We start from the raw sequence: 24,150 nt of genomic DNA, 5'->3' as shown, positions 1-24,150 counted from the left end.
GTAATACATGTTATGGTGAACAAAAATATATGTTTCAAATGTAGCTGAACTGATAGCACTTGAAGAAAAATGAAGAGTCATATTGTTTTGCACATAATTCTCTACAGTAAGTGAGAACAGAGCTTTGTCCCATTAATCTGTGTAGAGGAGAAAGTAATCACTGTGCACACACATATTACTGGATACGTCTGTAATACGTAACATGGACCGTAGCAGAGACATCATAAACTTTTGGCTTTGTTAGACGTATGCCTATGGGGATGTGTGGTTGTGGTTACACAGATCAGTGGCTCAGCCACTTCTTCAACCATGACCTAGATTCTCTTTGTCTTCATCCATAAACACGCAGCCTAGGCATGGACATGAATAACAATGAGATGGAAATAGTCTGTCCTCAGACTCGCATTCCATCTCTTAAACTCTCTCCCTGTCATTAGCAGCCGGGGACACTACTCATCCTTCAGCCTTAATGTACAAAACAATGACTACAATGAATATTAGCCTGCACATCTCCATAATTTCATTTTAAATGTCTACCTATCGGTCTAGCTCGCTTCCTGTGAATGTAAAACTTTTTTCTCTTTTTAATCTCGGACTATACTTTTGAAACAACTTGTTCATTTTAAATTTTATACACTAAACTGTAAGTGGAGGTTTAGTGGAAAAAGTGTAATATTATGGGTTTCACGACCTCAATTCGGATTGAAAGTAGCAGGAAACTAGACCACATCCCTTGACCCACCTAAACTACAACCAGATAAATACATGCTACTGCATGCCCAGATTTAACATCCTTTTGTCAAATTAACAGGCATGCAAGCTTCACTCCGCTTGGCATCACACCCTAAACAAAAAGTTTGCAGTTTGCATCTTCTCTGTGATGAGAAAAATGTATAAATCCCATTATTAATGTCTCATTAATATTTGCATATCTATGTAGTGATGGACATGTTAACACAGAAAGATTGCACCCTTAAAATAACATGTGAAAAAGACAGTACGCTCTCTTTCATTTCATATCAAGGACGTCTGCCGGAGCAGGAGGAGTGGGTGGAACTGGGCTGGTTAAAGTTACCATTATGACTGGAGCCTATTCTTCAGCTGAGCATTGGCAGGTTTTTCCTTCTTTAGCCAACAGGCCACTGGAGCGTGAGACCAACCTAGGCTATAGAAATGTATCCCAATGTCCTTGTGTCAATAGAGTGATGTCAGAGGAGTATTTATAGTAGGGATGTGCGCCGGACCATTTTTTATTTGGATTTGGTTCTAATTCGTCATCCGGATTTGGATTTGCCAAACTGCGAAGACTGGCTTTGGATTTGGATTTTTTTACAAAAATTTACAAAAAAAGCTAAAAATCACATAAATTGGGCTTTTTCTTCTTCCTAGAGTATTATTAACCTCAATAACATTAATTTCCAGTCAATTTAGACCATATCACAGCTTAAAATATTGTTTTCAACATTATTGGCCACAGGTTGCAGTGAGCTGACTGGTTACTAAGCGACAAAAGCAGCGGCACGACGACACAGACACCACAGTATAAAGCACATCTATGACACATTGCCACACAGCAGTGGCAGAAATGAAAAGTAGTGCACCCACCCAGTGGGGTACGACCAGCAGAATCACAGTACTTGTTTACAAAGTGGGCTACGGCCCAAGGAGTCACAGTGCACAATCTTATTCACATTACACCACACATAGTGCCCCTGATTCACATTACACCATAAAGTAGTGTCTCTTATTTATATTACGACACACAGTAGTGCCCCTTTTACACAATGCCCACAGTAGTGCCCCTTTTACACAATGCCCACAGTAGTGACCCTTTTACACAATGCCCACAGTAGTGACCCTTACACAATGCCCACAGTAGTAATGCCCCTTATACAATGCCCCCAGCAGTGGTGTCTCTTACACAATGCCCCCCAGCAGTGGTGTCCCTTACACAATGCCCCCAGCAGTGGTGCCCGCTATGCAGTCCCCTTAGTAGTACGGCCCGCTATGCAGTCCCCCCAGTGGTATGCCCCCCATTAGCAGGCCCCCCCACTAGTATGCCCCCATAAGCAGGCCCCCACTAGTATGCCCCCATAAGCAGGCCCCCACTAGTATGACCCCCATTAGCAGGACCCCAGTAGTATGCCCCCATAAGCAGGCCCCCCACTAGTATGCCCCCATAAGCAGGCCCCCACTAGTATGCCCCCATAAGCAGGCCCCCACTAGTATGACCCCCATTAGCAGGACCCCAGTAGTATGCCCCCATAAGCAGGCCCCCCACTAGTATGCCCCCATAAGCAGGCCCCCACTAGTATTCCCCCATAAGCAGGCCCCCACTAGTATGCCCCCATAAGCAGGCCCCCACTAGTATGCCCCCATAAGCAGGCCCCCACTAGTATGCCCCCATAAGCAGGCCCCCACTAGTATGCCCCCATAAGCAGGCCCCCAGTTGTATGCCCCCCCAGTAGTATGCCCCCATAAGCAGGCCCCCAGTAGTATGCCCCCCATTAGCAGGCCCCCCCAGTAGTATGCCCCCCATAAGCAGGCCCCCATACACACAAAAAAAAAAAACTTGCCTGTATCCCCGCTCCAGCCGCCGTCCGCTCTGCTGCCACGCGACGAGGAGGGAGCAGGAAGACGGAGCTCCTGAGTGAGCTCCAGCCGTCTCCCTCCGTGCAGCAGCCAATGAGAGTCTGTGTGACTCTCATTGGCTGCTGTAACAAACACACAGCTGCCGCTGGCGGCTGTGTGTTTCTTCTGTGTAGGGCAGACCGCTATCACAGCGTTCTGCCCTACACTCGAGGAGCCCTGATGTCGGAATCTCTAGTGAGAATCCGACATCAGGCGGCCGCCGTTCGGCCCCGAACGGGGATCCGAGTCAGGCGGGGGGAACACCCGTACAGGGTTCGGGTGGACTCGGATCCCCTATGTTCGGAGCGGTTCGGATTCTGTGCTTGACAAAACACGTGAGAATGCATGCGTTTATAAAACACACATGAGAATGTATGCATCGTCCTAGAAACATGTTCTGATTGGTTGAAGCAGTCACATCGTGTGTGTGTGTGTGCGTGTAGTAGGATAGAAGTTGTGTTAGTTTGTCTTTTTTTGTGTGTGTTTTGTGTTTGTATAGGGAGAGTTACAGGATTATGTCCAGGACAGAGGAGAGGCAGGGAGAGCAGTACAGACAGCAGAGATGAGGCGCCCAGGCAGAGGGGCAAGACCAAGACGGGGCACAATGTGACATTCTCTGTGGAGGAAAACATGGCCCTTGTGCTGGAGGTCATGAAAACCCACCACATGCTGTTTGGATGAAAGTCTGGCAACACATTAGACCCAGGAATTTTTCACCATAAAAAAAAGGAGGTAACGTGTTTTTCAGATCTGCTTATAATGCATTTTGGTAAAATATGACGCATTTTTACATAACATTTTTTTAAAAAAGCTTTCAAAAAATCATGTGACGCATTTTGTTGCATGGTAACGGCACGTGTTTGATATGTATGTTATGTTTTCAGATTTGTGACGATACATTCAACGATGAACATAAAATGCATACAAAAGTGTAGCAAGCTGCGTTTTTATAAAGAAATTTATTATAGATTGTTATTATTTTTATGAAAAGTAGAGGGAAAAAACTCTGGACACTTCAAGTCAATTCAATTACCTGCGAGTCCCCTCGCGGCACAAGTGCAGCTATATGCCGCACTCACAGTCTTTGGCACTTGCAGCCCAATGAATTCGATCGGGAACAGGCCGCGAAGGGGTCGAGTTGCGGAGCTGTTGGCAGCGTTTGCACTCTATTGCAATGGCAACTTGCCCCCCTTGTGGGTAATTGAATTGATCCCTTACTCTTCAAACTGCAAATTCATCAGAATCTCCCAAGTGTACTCAGCAAAGACATACATAGAACACTACTAGTAAAAAAAACTTCTATAAACACATACAAGACAAATGCTGCTAGAAAAAAAATATGAGATATGGTAAGAACTTACCTTTGTTATCTCTATTTCTACGAAGTCCATAGGGTTCCACAGGATTCCTTGAGGTATAGGTGATGACGTCAGGCATCGGGCACCATAAAGTTAAGTTTTCAGCCTCCCGGGATGCACTAGGGTCCCCCTCCTATACCCCGCCCCCGAGCCAAGGCACCTCAGTTACGTACCAAGCCATAGGCCGGAGGAGGAGAAGGAAGAGAGAGAGAAAAAAGATCTGGACACACACAAGAATCACATTCTCACCAGAGGGAGACGGAAAAACCGGTGACCAGAGCAAAGCCCATCTGCAGCACAGGTGCGACAGGGCGGGAGTCCTGTGGAACCCTATGGACTTCGTAGAAATAGAGATAACAAAAGGTAAGTTCTTACCATATCTCATATTTTCTACATCAGGGTCCATAGGGTATCCACAGGATACCTTGGGATGTCCCAAAGCAGTATCCTTTAAGGGTGGGGACGCTCCTGTGCTGAAAGGAGAATCCGCCGCCCGAAGGAAGCATCCTGAGAGGCGAAGGTGTCAAACGCGCAATACCTCACAAAGGTATGAACCGAGGACCATGTGGCAGCCTTGCAGATCTGGACTGCAGAGGCACCACGTCGAGCAGCCCACGAAGGACCCACAGACCTAGTGGAATGAGCCCTCACAGAGGAAGGAACCGGAAGGCCTTCATGAAGATAAGCTTCTAAAATGGCCATACGAATCCAGCCTGCCAAAGTTTGCTTTGAAGCAGGCCAACGTTTTTTATGGAAGCCATAGAGGACAAACAAGGCGTCCGACTTCCTAAACGAAGAAGTGCGGTCAACATAAATCCTTAAGGCCCGCACAACGTCCAAAGTGACCTCACCCACTGAAAGATCAGGTGAGTTAAAAGCCGGCACAACGATTTCCTTGTTGATGTGAAAACTGGAAACAACTTTAGGAAGGAAACCAGGACGAGTGCGCAGCACCGCCCTGTTCCTATGAAAAATCAGAAAAGGGGGTCTACAGGAGAGAGCCCCTAAGTCAGAAACACGTCTGGCCGAAGCAATGGCCAGAAGAAAAATTGTTTTAGCTGTCAGCCATTTGAGGTCCACTGAGCCCAGTGGTTCAAACGGCGGTCCCTGGAGAGTCCTCAGGACCACAGGTAAATCCCAAGGCGCCACCGGTGGAACAAAAGGAGGCTGAATTCTGAGAACACCTTGCATAAAGGTGCTCACATCAGGGATTGCAGCAATCCTACGATGGAACCAGACGGACAGGGCAGACACAAGGCACATTCAGAGACGCAAGGCGAAGCCCATGGTCCAGTCCCGCCTGTAGGAAAGCTAACACTCTAGACAGACGGAACTCCCGAGGAGCATAGCCTCTTGGCCGACACCACTGGAAGAACGTATGCCACACACGATGGTATAACCTTGCAGAGGACGGTTTCCAAGCCCTTAGCATTGTTTGCACTACAGAGCTGGAAAACCCCCATGACCTTAACATGGCCGTCTCAACAGCCACGCCATCAAAGACAGCAGAGTCAGGTCCGGGTGAAGGACCCTGTGACAGGAGGTCCGGGCGTAACGGCAACCGCAGAGGAATGTCCGCGGACAGTCCCTGGAGGTCTGAGAACCAGTGCCTCCGGGGCCACGCGGGAGCTATCAACAGGAGCGTCCCTCCTTCCTGTTTGAATTTCCGGATAACCCGTGGAAGAAGGGAAAGCGGAGGAAACAGATAAGCAAACCGGAATGTCCACCGGACAGACAGAGCATCCACCAGAGACGCCTTTAAGTCTCTTGTGTGAGACCGTACACCGGCAACTTGTTGTTGTGCCGTGACGCCATGAGGTCGATCTCTGGAAGACCCCACCTGTCCACCAGAAGTTGAAAGACGTCCTGGTGCAGAGACCATTCCCCCGGATGAACGTCCTGCGACTGAGAAAGTCCGCCTCCCAGTTTAGGACTCCCGGGATGAATACTGTTGATATGGCCGGGAGATTGCGCTCCGCCCAAACCAGGATTCGGGACACCTCCAAGAGACCCGCCCGACTTCGGGTTCCTCCTTGCCGATTTATGTAGGCCACGGTGGTAGCGTTGTCCGACTGGACCTGCACTGGGTGACCTTGGAAAACCCGATGTGCCTGCTGGAGAGAATTGAAAACCGCACGGAGCTCCAAGATGTTTATTGGAAGCTCTGCCTCCGCCCGAGTCCACCTGCCCTGGAACAATTGTGGACCCGTGACTGCTCCCCAGCCCCGAAGACTGGCATCCGTTGTCAACAGGACCCAATTCGCCACCCAGAACGGACGACCCTTGTTGAGATGGGTCGTCTGCAACCACCAGGCTAGGGACAGGCGAACCTCCGGAGTGAGCACCATCGTCTGGGATTTTAGACTCTGAGGCAGTCCATTCCATTTGGACAGGATCAATTGCTGCAGAAGTCTGGAGTGAAACTGGGCATATTCCACCATGTCGAATACTGACACCATGGAGCCCAGTAACCTCATCGCCGAGTGCAGAGACACACGGCGATTCTGCAGACAACTGCGCACCCTCAACTGCAAGGCAGAGATCTTTTCCCCCGTCACAAAGATCCTTTGCTGTCCGGAGTCCAATAAGGCTCCGAGGTGCAGAATCCTCCGAGACGGGATCAGGGTGGACTTCTGCCAGTTTATCAACCAGCCGTGCCGTTGCAGTACCGCAATGGTCAGGTCCAAGTGGCATAGAAGGAGCGCCGGAGATCCTGCCACCAACAGAAGGTCGTCCAAGTACGGTAACATTCGGACTCCCTGCAGCCGCAGGGAAGCCGCCATGACCGCCATCACACGTGGTGCTGTCGCCAGCCCAAAAGGTAACGCCCGGAACTGAAAGTAGTCGTTGTGGATTGCAAACCTGAGGAACTGTTGATGGCGTAAAAGAATAGGGACATGCAGGTAAGCGTCCCTATGTCCCAAAACCTTCTGCAGTTCCATGGCTTTGTTCCGGTTTGATGGAAGACACGTGGTGAAGAATCGAGACGGGGGCCCGTGCCGAAAGGAGAGGGCGTAACCGTGAGAAACCACCTCGAGAACCCAAGTGTCGGTCGTGGCAACCGACCAACACTGGGTGAACTGCAGCAGGCGGCCTCCCACTTTGGGATCCCCCAAAGGGAGGCCCAGACAGTCAGGCCGCAGGCTTGTCATCTGGCTTAGGGGCCGGACGTCTGGTACTCCAGGCCTGTTTCTGGGGCTTGGACGATTTTTTGGGGCCAGCCTGTTGGGGAAAAGACTGTCTTAGGCCTACCCTGGGCCCTGTAAGGCCGAAAGGACGACGTACCTGAACCAGAAGGAACCGCAGCAGACGGAAGACATGCTGATTTGGCTGCCGCCAGCGTGGCTACGATTTTGTCCAGATCCGGACCAAATAGGACTTCACCATTAAAAGGCAAAGCTTCCAAGCCCTTCTTGGAATCAGCGTCCGCCTTCCAAGATCGCAACCATAAGGTGCGACGAGCAGCTACAGCTGCCGAAGAAATCCGAGACGCCAGGGTACTGATATCCAAGGCCGCTTCATTGATATAAGTGGCCGAATCCCGGAGTTGCCTATCAACTCAGTCTGTTCAGCCGAACAGTCGGAATCGAAAGACGCCTCCAAACTATCAGCCTAGCACTCCATATCTCTGGCTACCCAACAAATGGCCATAGCCGGCCTAGCTGCCCCCCCCCCGCAAGGGAATAAACGGACTTTAGGCAGATCTCCACCTTACGGTCCGTAGCATCCTTCAAGGAAGACATGGAGGGCATGGGCAATGTGGCACTACGGATTAGGCGTGTCACATAAGAATCAACCTGTGGAGGGGATTCCCACTTAGAAAAATAATTATCCGCAAACGGATAAGCCACTGCCAAGCGTCTCTGAGGCTGATACCGTTTGCCAGGATGTTTCCACGCCTCCTCTAAATGGTCCACTAACTGACCCGAAAGAGTAAACACTGTGGCGTCACCCTTAATATCCTTAAAAAAGGCATTTTTAGATTTTGACACCGTAGGATCTTCATCCTCAATCACTAAAGCTGTGCGGACTGCCCGAATAAATCCAGGAATATAAACCTTGGACCTAGTGTCCGACTCTTTAGTACGGAGAGGTTCCTGGTCAGAAAGATCCAGAATCTCCCCGTCATCAGACGTCACGTCGTCATCCTCATAAGGAGTGGACAGAGACACCATCGGCCGCTTATGTGGCCTCAACACAGACTTCCCTTGTAAAACGTCCGACAAGTGCTGTACAGAACTTGTCAGTGAATTAACCCACGCAGGCTCCTGAGAGACTTGGGGAGGGGAAATAGGGATACTGTGGGGTACCATCAATTGTCTCGGGAAACCCTGCATGGGTGACTACACCACTGACCGCTGGGAAAATCTCATCTGTGAGAACGCAGGCTGCGGAGCTAACTGGCCCACGAGGGTTGTAAGCGCTTTGGCGAAACAAGCCCAGGGCGGCTCCTGTACCGGAGCCGTGACAGTAATTGGCCGCGCCAATAAATAACACTGCCGACATAGCCCCTCCGTGTAACCCTCCCCCTCCGCTATTGGTACCTTACATGTAGTACACATAAGCTGGAGAGGAAAGTCACTCTCAGACATGATGGTAAGTATGTGACCCCTCTCACTGATACTTGTTAGTATAGTGTGAGACCACCCTGCAATCACCGCACCGCAAGGGCTTTAGCAGAAAAAGATCAGGGACAGTGAAATGGCTGACAGTAGAAAGTGAAAGTACAGGCAGCAGACGCTAGCAGAAGTCACATACAATGCAAAGAAATCAATTCCTGCACTATCAGCGCTGATTCTCAACTACGCAGACACAGAGCCTGGTAGGACACAGCGCTGCATACACAGACCTTAAGCCAACGGAGGAGAGGTATGCCGGGGGACCCAGACCGCGATGCCACCGATCTTCAGCGTCCAGCAGCGCTCACCATGCTTCCAGCAAAGATGGCCACCGGGGAGCAGAGAGGAGGCCGGCCTGGGGGAGGAGCGCTGCCACAGGACCAGTCAGCTAGAGCAGAGGGCTGTTTGCAGCGGGGGAGGCGCCGGCTGTGTACAGGGAAGGCTTGCTCCCCTGGCATGCAATTAACCCCTGGGACGCCGCAGCGCTACCGCTCAGCCACGGTCCGCTGTCCCAGGAGGGTAGTGGAAGCGCAGGTTAGGTACCTGGCTCCACGCTGCAGCCAGTCCCCAGGGAGCCCCCTGCCTGGGGACTCTGGACCATGTTTCAGCAGGGTCCCACCGCGGGACCCCGCTGCTTACCTGCTGCCCCCTTGAATCCAGCCATGGTCCCGAACATCTGGGGTCACCGCTAGCTGTGACCCCAGATGCTTACCAGCATCCCTGGATCAGTACCGGCGTTCTGGTACCGGCAGGGGTGTAGGGAAGACAGCATGGACATCAGTACTGACTGTCCATGCTGTACATCCAGATGAGCAGCCACAGCTGCTTGTTGAAGAAAACTTCAGGGGCTATCCTTAGCTCCCCTCTAAACAGGTGCATCCGACTCCGGCCGGGCACCAAACGAAACTGAGATGCCTTGGCTCGGGGGCGGGGTATAGGAGGGGTACCCTAGTGCATCCTGGGAGGCTGAAAACTTAACTCTATGGTGCCTGATGTCATCACCTATACCCCAAGGTATCCTGTGTATACCCTATGGACCCTGATGTAGAAACTCCATTTAAATAAGTCGAAACTTGAGAATGTGTCATAGTAACATTAAAGCAACAAGAAAACACAAAGAGTTGGAGGGTTCTAAAGATAGCAAAAATACGAGAGGAGAATAAAACGACAAAAAAAAAATTAAAAAAAATTATATTTTTAAACAGCCTTGTGACATGAACTTCATTCCACCTTTGAAATTGAACCCTTGCTCTTCTCTGGATGAAAAGTTTGTCAAACTTATTATTAAACCTTTTCCCGAACTCCTCTTAGGAAAGCTTATCGAATTCAAGAACCACCCAAATAACTGGGTAGAATAGCTTTTTGGAGGTTATCTCACCTCTGCATAATACACACATAGGTTTTCTTTCTACATTCAATAACCCACTGAACCCCGGCCAACACTGCTATGTGACTAGATCATACAGCCCAACAAGAACCTCTGCAATCTGGCTGGAGAAATATGCAACATGTAGCACTTATCCTCATGTATCAAATTCCTATTTCCCTAAAGATTGTAAGCTTGCAAGCAGGGCCCTCATACCTCGCTGTCAGCCTGCTATTATCCAGTCTCGTTATATTACTGTTTTGTTCCTAATTGTACAGTGCAATGGAATTCACCACAGTTTGGGGTAATCCATTATTTACTCCAGGACTTAATAATGTCAAATTTCAGTAGTGGCAATCTAAAGGTATTGTTGCTATTCATGGCATTTTTAATCCAGGTGGTTCTTTGCTTTCCTCAAGACCTTAAAGAGAAATACAATATTCCTAATGATCATTTTTTTCATGTATTTACAAGTGTCATTTTGCAGGCTCCCTCCTCCTATGAATAATGCCAATGATACTGATGACTTGATGACTTGGCCTCTTTGATTACCTCTCTTGCCTCTCTGACCTATAGAACCAGGTGGCTCACCTCACTATTGCTCCAACGTTATCCATTATCTTTCTGGTCTTCCACACTTGGCAGTTGGAAATACTTAATACGAACCCAAGAAAATCATGACCCCCTTATTAAATATTATGACACAACACTTTGTTATCTTTCCTCTGCCTCATTTTTTCAATTATATCCTGGGTGCGTCATATACAGTTTATCTTAAAGTTCCCTGTAACAGCAGCATATAATCAGTACTGATTCCAGCACAGATTCTGGAGAACTGTGAACCACCTGCTAATTCTTGTTTTATGTTCAGAGGTGGTTTTTAGAATAGATTACTAATAGATGTATTATTAAGGCACATATCCTGCCGGCAAAACACTAGCTCCTGCTTCACTGTTTAGCGAGGCAAAGCAGGGAGCCATAGCACTGAGATGTATTAATATTTTGGCAGCCGAAGTAGTGGAGAGAAAACTCCCAACTCCGGCAAGTCCTGAAGTGCACCAGCCTGGTGTTGATGCACTACGTCATGCCAGCTGGCCAGCCCCAATGCACAGACGTGGGTCCTTGCAAAGACTGCGAGATTTAATTCACAGACAGAGGACGCATGTGCGAGGATGCACACAGTTACGCACCATTGGACTCACTACACAGAACGGCAGCTAATCCTGCTGATATGTGAAAAAACAATAAGCTACAAAGGAGTGCTTGTAATTTTTTAATAAGTGTTGTCGCAAAATCGTCGTCATACAGTTGTATGACAATGGCGATATATTTACAATTCTGCGGAGACCATAGGAAAAAAAAATAAGTGATTTTCTCTACAGTGACTGTTTTAATGCATAATGCAGATCGATACAAGTGTCAAATTGTGCTGGATCTAGACATTAGACACTTCTCACCATAACATACATCTCCCCACATACTTTAGGTTGGTGAAAACATTTTCTGACACAATTTCTCCAAACCAACTACTAGTTAAGAAGGTGTAATTAATATTTTTGATAGAATTTAAGCCCTTTACAGCTAGCCAGCAAGAAACCTTTTTCGCCATGTTAAGTCAGGTTTATCCACAATTCAAAACCTAAAACTTTATTACTTACAGATGAGAGGTGAGAACACATTTACAGACAAAACATCTGGAGAAAAGGTATGGAATAAATTAGCATAAAATTGCTTTTGTTGGGGTGCGGCTTGATCTAAGCAGCTTTAAGTTTATATGCTTTGAATGGATCACTTTACCAGAGATGGTAACAGTGCAAGGGAAACTCATGGAAAGGAGTTTTTTGTATTTGCAAAAATGATAAATATCACACTATCACTTCAATATGTTTCATAGGTCAGTAATAAAAAGTAATTCTCAAAAGATGCTACTCTCCAATATAAATCTAAGACTAGTACATTAAAATGAGTACAGATTCCAGAAACATGGCTGTATTGTTAGGGGAAGCAGGAGCTAGGGGATAGATATTAGCCTGAAGATTTTGTTTAAAATCTTAGTAATTAAAGACAAAGGCCGATATTCAATTAACCCCGATAATTTTTACTGACTTTTGCCCATTTTTGAGCTTCGGACAATTCAACTAGTGACCCTTTTTTTTTACCCCGAAAAATTATCTGTCTTCGGGCAAAAAAACATAGAATCCGTGTCAATTATCGGGGATTTTTTTTTTAGCCTGCTGAGGTCCAGAAAAAAAAAACCTCAGATGCGGCAGCTCTTCGTAGCCAATTGGACAGCCACGGGGGACCAATTAGCGCGTGGTAATTTTACCAAGAGCTCTCCCTTCTATTCTCCCGACTTCTCCATTCTGTGTTGGAGATGTGGGGTGGAGGAAAGAATTTACTATATTATTTTGTTTTTGGAAACGCTCAGTAATAAGACCTGACTGGCCAACTTATCAATACATCACGGTTGCGGTCAGTTTAGCCGTGTACATTTCTGGTGGGATGTCTTCCACAAGAAAATAACTCGCCAACCACAGACAGCAGTGAAATGTTCTAATGTTCTCAAGATGAAAGAATCATTATACTTCTGCAATTACACAAGAGGATTCTAGATCTAAGATACTAAGTGATACAGTGAAGGAGAGGATGGATCTTGGGGAATTAGATTCCTGGAACAGATGTGCGATTCACTTGAAGGACTTACTGGGTGTATTTTAGAACTGAAAAAAAAATGTTAATTTACCATTTTGGGTGTTATTGTGTAAAATTTATTTGAACATGCTTTTTGGTATATTTTGCAATAATATTTGCTTACAGTTTGCACTTACAATTTGACTTTGAACAATATGTTTATTATAATAATCAACCAACGTTTAAAAAAATAATATAAGTAATTCCAAATTATATTAATGATAGTCCCATCTTTACATAAAATTGTATATTTTCTGATGAAAATAAATCTTTGTTTAGGATACAGACATCTGCGATTCTCCTGTTTGTAAGCTGCGTATTAACTCCTGTGCTGCCTGCAGGAATTATGGGATGAGTTCCCAATATCTGCCTAAGATTCTAGAATAAACAATATTGGTATTCCTTAATGCATAGGTGGGTTAAATGTCAGTATAAACTGGGATCAGTGGTTGTGTATGCAATATATATATAAATTTTTGAAAGAATTTATATATATATATATATATATATATATATACATACATACATACACACACATACACATACCTCTGATCCCAGTTCATACACATGTTACTTAAACCCCTAGGTGCCAATTAATTTTTTATTATAGAAAATAAATGTTCGATTATGTTTTCATAAAACATTTTTTTCATAATCACTTACCTTTGACATGAACAATGGCAGCTCTAGATGACGAGACCCCCTTGGAGTTGTGAGCTTCACATGAGAACACTGTTTTTTGACGGATACCTGTAAATAAAATAGAACCGAAAACTTTATTGTGGTCTATGGTAAGTATCTGTGCTCATTCTGGGGTGATAACTGTGCATACCTCGGTATTATTTGTTCGCTGGATACAATTCTCTGCATTTCTTTATGCATCTACACCTGTACAGGTATATGGTAATGTGTATTCAGGCACTAAGCTATAACCAATATCAAACAACAATAAATAATGAAAATTAAAAAAAAAAAAAAAAAAACCCACCACACTCTAAAATCCACCAAACAAGATCATAAAGGTTTTGTGCCAGATTTATCGAAAAGTAAAAATTACCAAACAGAAAAAAAAAAAAAAAAAAAAAAAGCGGTTACAAGTTAATATAAAAATACAACATGGGAATCGGTATATAATGCTGGCTGTAGGGATGCCTCCTATCAAAATACCAACAGCGGCATCCCGATGGTTGGTATCCCGATAGGGGTCGGGTAAGTATACTTACCCTTCCCCCCCTTCTCCCCCGAAGCCCAACTTCTTGTAGCCTAACCCTAACCCTCCCCACCCCGCACCCTATCTCTCCCAGTTAGTGCCTAAACCTAAAGGCCCCCACACACTGAGCGATGATACAGCTGGCGATTCGACGGTTTTGAGCGATATCGCCGCTGTATCGTTCAGTGTATGGGAATGATATAGTCCGCTTCGCGCTTCAGTTTCATCATCAGTCGCTCCTCCAGATCTTTCTGCATGTTCAAATGATCTGGGGGATCGCCAAACAATCCCATGCAACGCTATGCGGGTGAGGGAGAGGGGTGCCGGCATGCCAGGCGATCGGTGTGTGGGCACCGCCCGATATGTCAGCCGCCGGATCGGCCTTCGCATCGTAAAGTGCATATCGCACCGTGTATGGGGCCCTTAAGTCTCCCCCTTTCATGCCTAAACCTAAGCCTCCCCAGTGGTGCCTGACCCTAACCCTCCCCCCTAGGGGTGCCTAACCCTAACTCCCCCCCCCTCAACAAAAAACCTAACGCTAACTCTGCTTATGCTACCTAAACCTAACCCATCCCCCCTGCGGCTAAGGGCTTACCTTCGTTCGGGCTGTCATCCTCCTGGATTCCGGCGTCGGGCTTAAGACAGGCATCTGTATTTTGACGCCTCTCTCATATCTACATCCCATTGTTATAGATATATATATATATATAGTCCTCTCACGTCCCACTCAAAGAACGAGGCGGCACTCCCAAATAATCGTGATGCAAAAAAACGTGTATTTAAATCGATTCAGTGACACATGTTATCGACGTTTCGACATTTCGTTTTCTCACATAATGTGACCCATCCTGATGAAAAGGTCTAAGGACCTTGAAACATCGATAACATGTGTCACTGAATCGATTTAAATACACGTTTTTTTGCATTACGATTATTTGGGAGTGCCGCCTCGTTCTTTGAGTGGGACGTGAGAGAACTGCATGTGCTTAGGAAGGCACCCCTCCGTTGATCTATTCATCCAGAGTGCCAGGCTTCCATGGGAAGTATATATTATATATATATATATATATATATATATATATATATATATATATATATATATATATATATATATTGCACACATATACTCTGTATATACAATATAGCAAATACTTTACTTTAAAAATATTCTACTAAATTTATTAATATACAGTAAATCTAACATTTATTAATATATATGATACATGTTTTAGTCATTTTAGATTTAAATCTTTATAGAACATTTTGTATATTTTTATATATGTATTTTAATTGATTTTCTCACACATCCAAGTTGTAACAGTGATCTTTGGGTCGGATTCTGAGGTGAGTAGTACGTGGTAGAGCTAATTTTTTCTTCAGCGCATGCGTCCAGATAGAGTGCGCACACAGTCAGAAGTGCAATTGAGGCGCGCTGTATTTGATATGTTTTGCAAATGATGGATCATCTTATGGGTGTGTTATAAGAAAGTCACAGGCATGTCGCTGAAAGCGGTTACGTACAGAGATGCACAGCCACCCACAATAGAGGCCATACTAGGATGGAGAAACTGCACCACACCGTATCTCGGCGTCTATGAACGCTGACAGCGGGTACTTCAATCCTTTCAGAATCGGACGCGCAGCTGTACACCAGGGAAGCGCTATGTAGAGGCATTAGCATAAAATCGCAGATGTGTGGCCAGCAAAAGACGTGGACACAGACGAGGTTGCGTCCAATTCTGAATCAGCCCCATTATTTGTTTTCTGCACTGCACACAGCAGAAGCATTTTTATGTTCATTTAGTCCAAACTCTTTGCTCCAGATCTTTTTATTTCAGTTCTGTCGAATGCGGATCTCATGACCTGTTCTTATTTTATCCACGTGGGGACAACTGCACAATATCTTCTTCTGCACTATACAGGCTAGAATGTACTGAAGGAAAAGATTTAGCTTACAATGGAATTATGAATATGTGCACTGGGAAAGCCATGTGAGGGGGTGTAGTGTTCTACGTTTGGGATGGAAACTGTCGAAGCTGGATAATTGGCTGAGACAGAATCTGTTTAAAATTAAATCTGCACCACGCCATTTTGCAAATGGCAACGAGACGCCATTTTGCGACTGGCCGCCCAGCGCCATTTTAGTGAATCTCACACATAAGTACATCCAGCGATGCTATTATTTAGCGTTGTGTGATTCCCACGCAATAGAAAGATGTTAAAAGTCCTCATTATATAAATACAGTTACTAAAACATATAATATAATCAACCCTGCAAAACACGTACCACGGTGTACTCCACAAACATGTAGTCGCACAACGCTAACTAGCGTCTTTTCTCACTACCCCAATACTTACACACTGCACACTAAAGGGGGGCATCCACTACATGATTTTAGCAGGCGATTGAACGATAACGACATCGTTATCGTTCAAAAATCATTTATAAATCGTGCAGTGTTTGGTCGTTAACGATCAACGATGCACGCTCCCGCTGGTCGGTTGATCGTCTCGTCAGTTGACTGAACATGCATGTCAATTTCACTTGATCTATTAAAGATCGTTTGCAAATCATTCAGACTGAAAGATAAAATTTCAAGAGAAAAATCAAGGGAAAATCGTTTAGAGATTGGACAGGGAGTAGATCGTCTAGTGGATGTGCCCCTTAACATAAAAAGGTTCCTTACCATTAAAGTTAATATTTAAGGTTTTATTCATTATCAGTAATATTGTGAAATACATGTTATTTGATAGCTAAGGTTTATTGCATGATAAGCAGACCGTGTTTGGTGTCATTCTAAACCACTGTGTCTTTGCAGATTTCCGGTTCCATCAGTGAAGAAATCGCAACATGTGTCTGCAAATTATGGATCATAGAGAGTTGAAAATTAAAATGTATCCTGTAATGCAGCGGAAAAATGGACACAAAGAGCTGTTGGAGGCTGGAATGTGACCATACAAATTGACCTATGAACTGTACTGTAACAGAAGAACCAGGAAGAAGAACCAATGGAATCATGCCAAACTGTTCTATTGTATTGCCTATCTCTGTAAGAGTATATATGCAGGCTCTATGAAACTAGATGCTAGTCATCTCTTTTCTTTGCTGCTGACTGAGGTTTCATCTTTGATGCCGGTATCTGGATCCAGAGCGCGTGCGTATGTAACAACTGTACCTTGTGACTGTATAATTTGTTTGCGCTAATTGTAATTTAGATCACAGCATGTAACTATCTGCTTTTATCTTGAATAATAACTTTTTGTGCTTTGGAACCACAATCAAAGTCTGAAAGCAATTATTTCTTGTGCGACTCATAACGCTAAATAGCGACAATTTTAGAGTATATAGATAGGTAGGAATTGATAAAACAGATAGACATGCCCTGCAGCAAATTGTTCCTGGGAATTGTACTCCACATTGCAATTTCTAAAGTACCTAAATAGTTGTAGCCTCCTTTGTTGGGGATGTGCTGTATCCTCCATAGTTTGTATTGCCATAACTGAACCAATTTCAGAATCAAGTGTGACTGGCTCACCTGGGAATGTAACCAGCCAGATGAGCAAACTGTGCAGCCAAAATATTATATGCAGCATAATGACATACACAAAATAAAAGGTTTGTGGATTACTCGGACTCTCCTAGTCAAAAAGTCACTTTCCATGGTTTTTGTGCTCATGGCATAGCGCCCAGTTAGGCATTAGCGGATTCTGTGTTAACGTTAATATCTAGCCAGATTATCCAGACATGAATATTTGCAATCAATAACCCTGAATGTGTTACACAGAGCCAGTTTATTGCTATGAATAGCAAAGTAATATGATCTTTTAAGGAACAGTCAGCCTGTATGGGATAGCTAGCGGACATGATGTTTCTTATTGCAGGAACATTTTTTTTTTTTTTTTTAAAGCTACATTTGCAGACGTGGCCAATCCTATCCATACGAAGAGTGCAAGTTGCCGTTGCAATGGCGTTAAAATGCCGGCAATGGACCGGCACCCTGCACCCTTCACGGCCCGCTCCGAGCGAGAATTCGCTGAATTTTGCTCGGAGCCCAATGGGGCTCCGAACAAATTTCAGCTAATACGGGCTGCCGTAAAGTGAGGCCATTACCAAGATGACTTGAGCTTGCGAGATCATCGCAGCTAAGTGGATCGAGCCCCATGGTGAAAAGTGTTAAAGTGTGGAAGGAGATTTTGTTCAATATTTTCAGCAAACCATATATGGACATCTTTTACTTCCACACCCTTCCCACATGTTGTACAGTTCTGTAGATCTCTTAAATAACACTCTGTACCACTGCCCGCATTGATGCCACCAGGTGGTGGCAGTTGGTAGGCCGTGGTCAGGGAAAAGGCAAGAGCAGAGATCAAGAGGGACAGGTGAAGGTGTTGTCCAGAAAAAAAAGGCCAAGTGGACAGAAGACGGTGGTGGTCTGTAATACACAACAGGCAAGGCGGAATGAAATGCTTGGGAGTTAATGAGGAGATACTATGAAAATCTTGTACGATGCCCACTACTGCCAACTGCCATGTATAACTTCAGATTACATAAGAGCTCAACATGCAAAGCAAACAAACAATGACTGCAGCGTATCTAAAATATATTCCAAAATGTTTATTTAGCAGAATGTTAATCGCAGAGACACACACAAACAACCTGTACAACACAATTCATTCTGAGCTACTGTCCTATATGTTCATTGGAGCTGAACAATGGATTTCATCCAAATTCCAAAATTGTGTGAACGGCCTCACTTGCCACCCTAAACAAGTCTCAGCTAGAGTGCAGCCCAGGAGTTACATGAAGTGAAGTAGGAATTGCAAAGACTCAGGGGTTGATGAAACACATGCACATACCTGGGTAATAAAGCATAAAAGTAAAATGTGCTTCAGTTACGTGACGTGTTTCTGATGAGTTTTCCATGCAGTCTGTGTGTCTGGACTGTTACCAATACAGCCTGCTGCAGTGACAGCAAGTTACCACAAAAGAAAGAGGTTGTGCTGTGTTCTAACATTTGAAGCATGACATTAATATACTAGATTGCAATCGTAGGAATGACACCATTGCCTTTCATTCAATTACTAAAGAGTGAAAGAATGGGAGTATAAAGGACCCCCTCAGGCTCTGAGATCAAACTACTAAACTATAGGACTGTATAATGCAGAGTAGCTGAGAGCAATGGATTAAAAGAAAGCAGGTTGCAAATAGGTTTGTCATTGCTGGTAAAAGGGACTACTCCGTATTTGACAGAGCTAGTGTTGGTTTAACAACAGGGAGGTTGCCCAAGGGCCCCCACACATGGCTACATCACCAGTGTGGGGCACACTGAGGCATATGTGTACTGGGGAATCTGTGTGGCATAACATGAACTGGAGAACTAAAGTGTGCTCAACACATTTGTGGTGCTGGGAGTATTTACACAGTATACTTTTTAATAACATCTCCAGCATATAATATTGACAATGTTATTGGTGGGGCCCCGACAAGTTAGTTGCCCTGGGGCGCCTACAACCTTGGTACTGCCCTGGACATAGCAGTTGTGAATGTACGATGTGTAGTGTCGAGAGTGTAGGATCACGCAGGCGGGTTAAATAAGGGAAAACACCCGGGAACAATGAAGAACAGTATGAGTGTGACAGGAATGCTTTATTGTGGACCAATCTCCCCTCACTGGTTCCTTTAACAGCCACTAAACGGAACACTAAGGGGTGCTCCAATTAGCTGCAATTTGGCTCACGGCGTAAGTAAGTGCAGTTATATATACAGCCAAGTCCATAAGTGTGGAAACGCCATTATAAACAAGAAATGAGTAAGGAAATATTATTCCAGTGTCTTACAAATATAATATGGGAGTGGGGGAATACTTTTTAAGGTATGTTACCAGTATGGCGGCCATCTTGAAGTCAGCCATCTTGGATGAGACTCTCTTAAATTGGAAGGTAGTCATGTGACATATCAATAATGGTGGTCTTCATTTTAACATATCTTTATTCAATCTAGAGTTTTAACTGAGTTTTGCAGATAGTGACATTAATGACAATGGCACTAACAAATAGAACGTGTTGAGATTGTCGAGATTGTCTTGATATCTGGAGAATGAAGCACTCGTGCTATTGCAAACTATTTCAACCAACATCACCCAAATAGGCCACCCATTACCCACAGTACATTTGCCAAACTCCTTGCCAAATTTAAAGAACCCGGATCAGTTGCAGATAAACCAAAATGCGGACGACCAAAAACTGTACAGATGAGGAATTCTCAAAATGGCCATACTACTAACCACACATTCACCAGACAGACGAAGAGTGCTGCGTTGTGGGCTCTTTGAAAAATGATGTCAAGCACAGCAGTTGTGGTTGCTTCATCTGTAACAGTTCTTGGTCGTCTAGTTTTTGGTTTATCTGCAGATAATCCCGTTTTTTTAAATTTGCCAATAGCACCTGTGCTTCGTTCTCCAGATATTAAGACAATCTCAACACTCTTATAAAAAGGAAATGAGTAAGGAAATATTAATCCAGTGTCTACACATATGATATGGGAGTGGGGAAAAACTTTTTAAAGGTGTGTCATCAGTATGGCGGCCATCCTGAAGTCAGCCATCTTGGATGCAACTCATTTTTTAAATAGGAAGGTAGTCATGTAACATGTCAAACAGATGCAGAATTTCATAAGAAAAACCAATGGTGTTCTTTATTTTAACGTATCTTTATTAATTCTCGAGTTTTAACTGAGCTTTGGTCACTCGCCCCTAATAGGACTGACTCCTACATATATGAACTTAACACAGCTACTTACATCATTCATACACATACTTGCAACAATTTTTAAACAAGTTCAAAACAAAATCTTTAGTTAGGACTACAAAATTTAACTTTTAGGCTTATTATGTCATTATGTAGAAACTGTTACAAATGTTATATAAACACCCAGTTTTTTCTCATGTTTATTCCAATCATCCCCTTCTTCCCCATTTCACCCCTACCCTTCACCCCACATTGTACTCAATTCAAACAGCCTACCTTGCATCCCAACAAACCTATACGTATCCTGGAGGGCCTAACCTAGAATGTGGTTATTAAAGGTTATATTGTACTTTAAAAGAGAATATCTAGATACTATTGTTTATAAAAAGCCGATGGACCCCTGAACTAAAAATGCTACACAATTCTGTACCAATGGTACGTTGTCTTTGAGCAATTACACGTGGTTTATCATATAGCCTTTAAATTTATTTTGGAGATAAGTCAGGAAGAAAAGAACCGCATAAAGATGTACACAATGTTACAGAAAACTAAATATACAGTATGGCTGACTTTCTATTCTCTATTATCCAGACTTATTTTGGGTACCCCTAAAAATGTAAACAAACACTGAATCAAATCGTACTAGAAGAACCCAGGCCTTCCCCTTCTCCCTTATATTAATAATAAACGGCAAGTTTATCATATGCAGAACATCACAAGTATATTCCACAGAACCCCAAATAAATCACAAGCACCTGTATGTAAAGTTATTTTCAACACATGCTGAAATACTTATTTTAAATGTGTCTTATGTATATGACAAATATTCGTGCTGCACAAGTTGCAGCGTTATATAAACGGGAAAATAAAATTACAACAGTTTATACCACAATTTTTTTCCATAGGTCAACAATAAAAATACAAGGATTGCTGATAGATCAAGAACTCACCTGGCACAGGCAGAACAGATGGGGAATTCTCGGGTTTCCTGAGAAAAGGGGAATCTCCCATCCACCAAATAATAGTCAGAGGCTCTGGTGGTCCAACAGCCGTGCAAGAAATATTAAAAGGGGTGTTTGGTAACACAGCCATGTCCTTCGGCTCCATGGTGAAATACGGGATACCTGGGTACCAGAGACAAAAATAAGTTACGTAAATTAGCTGATTTTTGGTATTATTTCTAAGTAACGGTGGGCTATATTTAGATTAGTGGTGTTTGTAAACAAACAAACAAAAAAATTAAAAAAAAACAATTATTTTGTTCAATGTGGAATACACAAATGTTTTAAAAAAAAACATTTTACAGCCTTGATTTCAAGTGTTTAAAATCAGAGTGAGGTTGTTAAATATTCACCAATAGTATTTAGAAACTTGCATTAATATGTGCTTTTAAAAACCGGGAGCACTTGTCTACACAAAAATCGGAATAGAAGAGGAGGTGTATTGAACCTTGGAGAGAGAAAGTACTAGCCAATCAGCTCCTGTTATTATTCAAACAAAGCCTGTAACAAAACAGTTAGGAGTTGATTGGTTGGTACTTTCTCTCTCTCCACTTTCTCTCTCCCAGTTTTGATAGATCTTCCACTAAGTTCTTTATTGTATCCAAGAATAATTATTCCTTTTATCATCACGTTTTAAACATAGCAAACCTGGTTCATTTTGATATATAGGGCCATATCCAATTAGCCCCGAACACTGTTCGGGCGCTAATTGATGCCCGCGATGGGCAAAAAATTATATTTTTTGCCGATTATCCCCGATTTTTGCCAAAATTTTCTTTCTCCCTATCCTATTATTTCGGGCAAAATAATAGGATAATACGCCTGTTAACACATAGGAGCCGCGATAAGCTCGCGGACCTATGTGCTCTCACCCTTTTTTGGGCGAAAAATCGGCACTTATCGTGGATTATATTTCGGGACACATCAGGCCCCGAAAAAAAAGCCCTGATAAGTGCTGTTGTCAGGCCAACTTCGGGGCTAAGTGAATAGCCACGAGCGAGCCCCGAGCGAGCTAATCAGCTGCGGTAATTTACAGCTGCTAATTGGATATGGCCCTTAACTGTAAAACTGACATTGAAAAGACCACAATTTACAAATGACAAAACTTGGGCCATTGTGTGCCCTACAGGCAGGCTTGGACTAGGCTACCGGGGAACTGGGTAATACCCCGGTGGGCCCTAGTGTGTTGTGGCCATGCTTCTTTGAGTGAGAGGGCGGGACTTAGGTCGCGAGTGAGGGGAGGGCGCGCTGCCGTTCATGCTCTGGGTCACTTACTGTCAGAGCATGACTGCCCCAGTCACTGTGACTCCTTCGTCTGGTGATGGGTGCAGGCAGCAGCCCCCCCTTCCCTCCTACAGTCCACTTCCTCATGCAGAGACTAAGCTCTGGCCCCGCAAGACAACAGGGAGCTGGTGTTGATCTTCAAGGATATTAGAAACGATGCCCTATATACATACACACACAGTTGGTTGCATGGGCAGCGGAGGTCTGAAGATGGCGTTACCCACCGGGACGATGCATTCTGGTGCTTTGTACATATGGAAAATGCACTAAAGCCCCAAAAACTGCATTTTCAGGGGATTTACTGCATTTTGCACTTTAGTACATTCCCCCCTTAAACTGATAGGGCATGGACTTGCTCACCTCGGCATTGGAGACGGCCATTCTGAACCCACGGTACTATTCCACACTATGGCCCTTACAATCCCCTGTGAGCCCTTCATGCCCCAGTCCGACACTGCCTGCAGGTATCATTCACCTAAATGTACACTGAACAATGACACATATTTTACACATCTGTACCCTATGAGTAGTAGGTGGTACAGTGGTTTGTAATATACATAGATAACCTATACAAAGCTTTTGGTATACTAGGCCTCCCAGCCTTTAGTCCTACAAAAATACTATCTGCATTGAATACACCGCTTTTCTTCTAAATACAAATTCTGCAATACAATATTAAAATGGTGATATTGTGCCAAATAACGTTAGCCAGAGCCTACTCCAGAGCTTCCCAAACTCCACCAGTACAGTCCAGGTTTTAAGGATATCCATGCTTGAGCACAGGTGACTTAATTAGCATGAATATCCATAAAACCTGGACTTTAATAGCAAAGTTTGTGAAACACTGGTCTACACAAAACCAAACCTCTACAACAAGATGTGAAGACAAGAGTTTCAACCAAGCCTTTAACAAGAGGTCCTGGCCCCGAGCCCAGTAACTAATGAAGGTAGGTATGTCATTAGGGTGGTCCTGTTGCTACACAATTAGACATCAGGATCCCAATTCAGCTGCTGATGAAACAGATCATACCACATTAATAAGCACTTGCCTTATCTTTACAGCTCCTGGTAGTACATGATAGCTGTAATAGAAGGCCAAAGTCCAAGAAACAGTGTGCTTGGAGAAGGAAGGCTGGGAATAAAGTGAAACAGTAGCAGCAAGGAGTGGTAATATAAATGGAGACAGTATAGTGATATGTGCAGAGAGATTGCACTGAAAAGTGTGGGTGACATGGAAGATTGG

At 44.3% G+C, this 24,150-nt stretch overlaps 1 protein-coding gene across 1 annotated transcript in view; it reads right to left on the bottom strand.

The window, feature by feature from the left end:
- Positions 1–24,150, bottom strand: part of TYRO3 (TYRO3 protein tyrosine kinase) — a 214,023-nt gene that overhangs the window by 117,936 nt on the left and 71,937 nt on the right. Inside the window, exons 4-5 of the mRNA XM_088449938.1 lie at positions 21,573–21,746; positions 13,329–13,415 (exon numbers count right to left, since the gene is read on the bottom strand). Of these exons, the coding sequence (XP_088306064.1) occupies positions 13,329–13,415; positions 21,573–21,746 (261 nt within the window). The remainder of the gene's footprint in view (positions 1–13,328; positions 13,416–21,572; positions 21,747–24,150) is intronic.

This window comes from Taudactylus pleione, unplaced genomic scaffold (assembly GCF_031769625.1).
Source record: "Taudactylus pleione unplaced genomic scaffold, aTauple2 ptg000501l, whole genome shotgun sequence".
Lineage (NCBI taxonomy): Eukaryota > Metazoa > Chordata > Amphibia > Anura > Myobatrachidae > Taudactylus > Taudactylus pleione.
Note: the sequence above shows the minus strand (reverse complement) of the source record. Positions and strands in the feature narration are given on the sequence as shown.